The following is a 5,285-nucleotide window of genomic DNA, read 5'->3' as shown; positions in this document are numbered from 1 at the left end:
TCCATATTGTCATTTCTTTGTTTTTGTTATATTGCTACAGTGTGTTTTTTAGTTTTCCTTCATGCGAGTTACTTCTCTCCTGCCTTTCATTTAAATTTGGTCTTTTTTTAGAAGCTATTTCAGTCATATTTATAGAATACTAGTTTTATTCTCTTTAAGACAGAAAGGTCTCTGAATATAGCAAAAGAACCTGTGTACCCCCACAGACACGGAGGAGCTGCAACCTTTCTTTTCCTGTGACGTGACCAAGCTCACCATCATCGGACCCTAGAGAAGATTTTAAAGGACCATGCTTTTCTTAAGTCTTTCAGAGAAAACTATATCCATATACCTGATCATATATTACCTTTGGCACGATAAAGAACAAATTATTAATGAAATATGAGTTACTTTCGTGAGTTTTTTTTCAGTAAGACGCCTCAATCTCTGAGGCATAGTCTTTCGCTGCCTGTGGGTGCTGCCCATTGCATGACACCATCGTAAAGCCGGCTGTATTTCACCCACAAAGACAAACAACATCTGAACTTTTGCAAAGATGTTTGTGCATACCGTATATCTGCCTTTAGTAGTCCCGGCCAGTGCTATACTGGTTGTAGCTGAGTGGCGAAGCTAACAACTGTGCACCGTGCACTCTGGGATGAAGCTAGCGGCTAATCACTGCTAGCTGAGCAGCAAAACTAGTAGCTGATTACAGCTGGCTGAGCGGCAAAGTTAGCGGTCGATCATTGCTGGCTAAGCAGCAAAGTTAGTGGCTGATTACCTCCAGCTGAGCGGGGAAGCTAGAGGCTGAGCACCGCTACCTTTGCTTACAAATTGTGTGTTTGCGTTACCCTGGGGGGTGGTGCTGCCAGTGCAGATTCTTCCTGAAAGGGGCTGTTCTCAATTTGTGTCATGAGCTCATGTGAACTCGCTCGTTTTTGTGGGTTGGGAGGGGCTGGCGCTCAGAGCGCAGGTGTACAGAGGAATGCTCAGAAATGTGTGAATGGATCAAAACACCACTTCGGGGTTGTTTATAGTGAGGTGTGAACATTATAATACACTTAGAAGGTCAACAAGTTGATTTTATATGGTATAGGCCTTTAAGGCCATCAACGAGCTCTTATGTTTTTCCCTATTGTGAATCATACAATTATATTCTAACATGTGCTACCTTTTACTTAGAGATTCTCAAATTATTTTGCTAAAGACCAAAGGAACTTGTCATGAAAATCGCATATAAACATTGCATTTGCCTGTGTACAGCATAGCGCTGGATATGCAAAACCTTTTGCATGGACATGCAGTTGACTACGAAATTTCTGCTTCTCAAGTAGAAATTTAGAAGTTTATTTCCGTTTATTGAACAGAAATAACATTTTTTAGGGCATAGAGTTAAAAAACACTAAAATGTGTAATTACATATTCAATACACATTGGTATGGTTACACATATCTTTATCATTTTCTGCAGTTTGTCTCTAAATGGTTTATGTGTGTGTCCTAACAACAGAATTGCTCATGCAGTTCATGCTTGGAGAAAAAGACACTATTCTAAAATGTTCATGCAAATAACAAGATCAAGTTGTTATTGTAAAATTCAGAAACGCTGTATTATTTAACAAAAAACTTCAGGTATATATTTTTTATTTTTATGAAGATTAGTGCACCTTTCATAACCTTCCAGAAGCTGCAAACAGAAATTCGGAGAAGAGGTGTTGCAGCGTCTTCATCTTCTAGGTTCATTGAGCTGAACCTTTTGCCGCATCAAACATCTTCTTCCTTCCCTCCATCCCTGACATGGCCTCCACGTTCTTCCTCCAGTCACTGTCTTCTACAGGCCTCTTCTGCAGGTGGAGAAAGTGTATGATAGGTGCAGGTGATTGCATGGAACCGTTTCCGTTGAACCCGCGAGGAAGAGCAGGCTCAGGAAAGTCATTGTTTGACCAAGCTTTTGAATCCGGAGCTATCAAACTGGAATCCCCTGAGAGAATACTGTGCAGCTGAGCTGGTTCAACTGGTTTCTTTGTAAGAGACTCACAAATACACACGTCCACACCAGATTTAGAGAAATCTGCACATGTGAACACACTCACACTGACCAGAAAAAAAATAAATAAAAAAATCCTGTCACAAAAGATGCTTCCTGTGTACAAAGAGGTGACTGTGTACCACACCTCCTCTTACACATTCAGCTCAACACTTAACTGGTGTACAGCTCAATAACCCACACACACCTTTCACACACAAACAAACAGTGTCAGGTGTCCTTAGCTTTACCTGACACTGACATCATGAAGGCATTTGAACCTATACTCACACTTTTGCCCTGAGGAAGATTCGTGTCATTCTCTGCTTCAAGAGACTTCTCTCCTCTCCACTCACCTTCTCCGTATCCTCTTTCTTTACAGATTTGAGGTTGGCCCGAAGGTCCATGGAGACTTTGTGCTTGGAGCCCAGCAACGAGCGAAGGATGGCGTCAGCAGACACACGAACACGCCGAAGATTTGGCCTCTTGAATTTACCCCTCAGATCCAGAACCTTGATATTAAGGTCTTTAATCTGATCCAGAAATGGAGAAAGCAGTCTTATAGAGAAGCTGGATTCTTGAGAGTCACTACATAGTCTTCAAGAAAACAACAAGAAGAAGAGGATAAATTTGGAAAACAGGAGAGAAACTTACCTCACGCGTATTGAGCATGACTTTAGCTTCAATGTCGTATCGCTCCTCATCAACAACATCTATCTTTGCATGAAGTTCCCTACAGAGAGCCTGCACAGACACAAAGAAATGGATAGACAGTGTATCAAAGCCTTTATTACAAGTGCACACCAGAAAGCCAGGTTCTGTACCAGTTTATATGCATTATATGACACTTCCTGTTATTTTAATGGTTTGGACAGAATGGCATGGCCTAAGTATACCACTTTATAATAATTTGACAATACCTGGAGAGAATAAAACATAAATGATGTGTCTGCAAGAACAGTTACCTGCAGCTGAGCAAGGCTCAGGCCATTCATGTTCAAGGGAGGAGCTCTCTCTGCCAGATACTTCTGCTTCTCCTCTTCTTTGACAATCATCTCCAGTTCCAACTCCTCTTTGGCCTTTGCAACCATCAAGCTCTGCTCAAACAAATCATTCTATATTGTCTGAGCACATTATGAACACATGCTCATGTGAGATAAAAGATGAGACATTCAGCTGTTTGTAATGAACCAGATGCTTTAGAAGTAATGTTATTGTTGTGTCTACTGCCTCCCCATGGCCAAGTATGTGTACTGCACAGTGAAAAAGAAGAAAATGTGTATCTTACTGTGTCTTTCATGAGTTTCTTTAAATCACAATATGTATTAAAATGGTGGGATCTTCAAAAGTTCTTGTGCAGAAAATAAACTGAGCATGCTCAAAAACACAACACAGACACAATCCCAATGTATTTTAATGTTATTGAGTGTTTCCTATAGAGTAAACTATATATAACTACGTTATACTAGACGCATTTTTGTTCAAATGAATTAAAGGAAAAGCTCAAGCAAAACATGGTGATCCAGGGTATTCCCGTTTTTTACCTTCAGCATCAGCTTCCTTGACGCTGAGATCTTTGGCTTTCTCTGCAAACACAACGTTATCAGTGCAAACATTGCAGTTTGACAGCAACGTTGACGTCACCAGAGATTTGTTTGCAACAGAAGTAGGAAGCGAGAATGTTTGGAAACAAGACATACCTCTTGCCTGAAGAAAAAGAAATGAGACAAGCAGAAACATACAAGTCAAAGAAAATAAAGCGTCAAAGTTGCTCTGTTATGAGTGATAAGGGGGAAATGAGGGGTTGAATGATTGATCTATATTAAGAACGGAAAGCCAAATTACTCACACATGCTCAGGCATCCTACTCATTAGATCTCACTGGAAGAAAGACAGAAGAGATTAGAGTCACAGACGGGTTTAACTGTTAACAATCATTGTCTATAAACCAGATGGTTTGAATCGTCTGTCTACACTTTCACACCTTTGATAAAAACTCTATTGGCTTTTTGTTGGTAAAAACCATTCAACTAACTTGAAATATTTATTTTTTTCATAATCACATAGGCTAGTCTTTATTTTATGTAATATTAACATTAAGAGGAATTAGTTGTGGAAGCAGATGAAAAGCGGAAAAAAAGTCAGAGAAATTCAAAAGTTGCAATCTAGAGATACTGAGAACATTTGTTGAAATTTCAAAGAAAAAGCGGAAACAATGAAAAAATAGCTATGAACTAAAATGTAAATGGTTTTACCTATGCGCTACCAGGAGTCCATTTTGAGTCAAAGTTCATTGATGGAACTGTGTGTACCTTTCTTGTTACACCATGGAGAACCAAATGTCATTTATCCTGAGTCAAAAAAACAAAGCTTCATAGGCTACAGTCTTTTAATGTGTTTCTGGTGATTCATATCTAACACAAAATCTCATGAAAACTGTAATCCACTAAAAACTCAATAAAGGAAACCTACATTCCTCTGTTAACCTTTTCTCCTCAGCTTTAAGTCATTTAATTCCAACAAAAACTCCACCTTGTCTTTGTTTTGCCCTATTTGCCTTTTCCTATTTGCTTCAAAAATGTTGACAGCCTACTTTCAGGTGATGAAGTTCAAAGTTGTAACAAATTGCTGCTGATGATTTGGAAAATTCCTGAAGGAAATCCATCCTTCATCTACCTCATATCCCCCATCTTTCTCATCAGGATTATCTCCGAGAGAGGAATTTAGAGTGGCCTGTCTCCCCAAATAGACCAGGAGACATCTGATAGACAGCTGTGGAGGGTGATTGTACTCCGGGGTTTGTGGTCTAGATCAAGGATTTACTGCCAGTAATCCATGGATGCCTGTGAGTCTCCGTGGTTTAGTAAAAAAATAAAAATAAAAACAGTTTTGGAAATATCAATGTACTCTTATTTAAAGAAGCTTATTATGATTAAAACCTTGAACCCAATTAATAATTTTCATAAGTCAAACAAGAAAAGTGTATGGTTTAAGAATTGTATTACATCAGAACACAAATAAGACAGAACCCACATTCTAGATAGAATACAGTCAAATACTATTGTGTCATCTTTTCTTTCTACAAAAATACAATCAATGAACCTTGTTACTTTATTCCAAGGACCCAAATTTAGAAACAAAATACAAACTTGCCATAGTCTGTGATAGTCTAAACTGGGTGTTTTGATGTATACTACAAGCATATATACAGTATATGCTGTATTGCAATTATGCAAATAAATGTTTAAAACATTATTTTTATCTTTACTACAAATAATGTT

At 38.6% G+C, this 5,285-nt stretch overlaps 1 protein-coding gene across 1 annotated transcript in view; it reads right to left on the bottom strand.

The window, feature by feature from the left end:
* Window positions 1–1,624: 1,624 nt before the first annotated feature.
* tnni1a (troponin I type 1a (skeletal, slow)) overlaps window positions 1,625–5,285 on the bottom strand; it is a 4,874-nt gene continuing 1,213 nt past the window's right edge. The window contains exons 2-8 of the mRNA XM_024293129.2: window positions 3,854–3,885; window positions 3,705–3,711; window positions 3,549–3,590; window positions 2,970–3,101; window positions 2,659–2,748; window positions 2,361–2,537; window positions 1,625–1,822 (exon numbers count right to left, since the gene is read on the bottom strand). Coding sequence (XP_024148897.1) covers window positions 1,718–1,822; window positions 2,361–2,537; window positions 2,659–2,748; window positions 2,970–3,101; window positions 3,549–3,590; window positions 3,705–3,711; window positions 3,854–3,876 — 576 coding nt within the window. The 5' untranslated portion in view covers window positions 3,877–3,885 and the 3' untranslated portion in view covers window positions 1,625–1,717. The remainder of the gene's footprint in view (window positions 1,823–2,360; window positions 2,538–2,658; window positions 2,749–2,969; window positions 3,102–3,548; window positions 3,591–3,704; window positions 3,712–3,853; window positions 3,886–5,285) is intronic.

The sequence above is a fragment of the Oryzias melastigma genome, linkage group LG7 (assembly GCF_002922805.2).
Source record: "Oryzias melastigma strain HK-1 linkage group LG7, ASM292280v2, whole genome shotgun sequence".
Classification (NCBI taxonomy): domain Eukaryota; kingdom Metazoa; phylum Chordata; class Actinopteri; order Beloniformes; family Adrianichthyidae; genus Oryzias; species Oryzias melastigma.
This window is presented reverse-complemented; position numbering and strand designations above follow the sequence as displayed.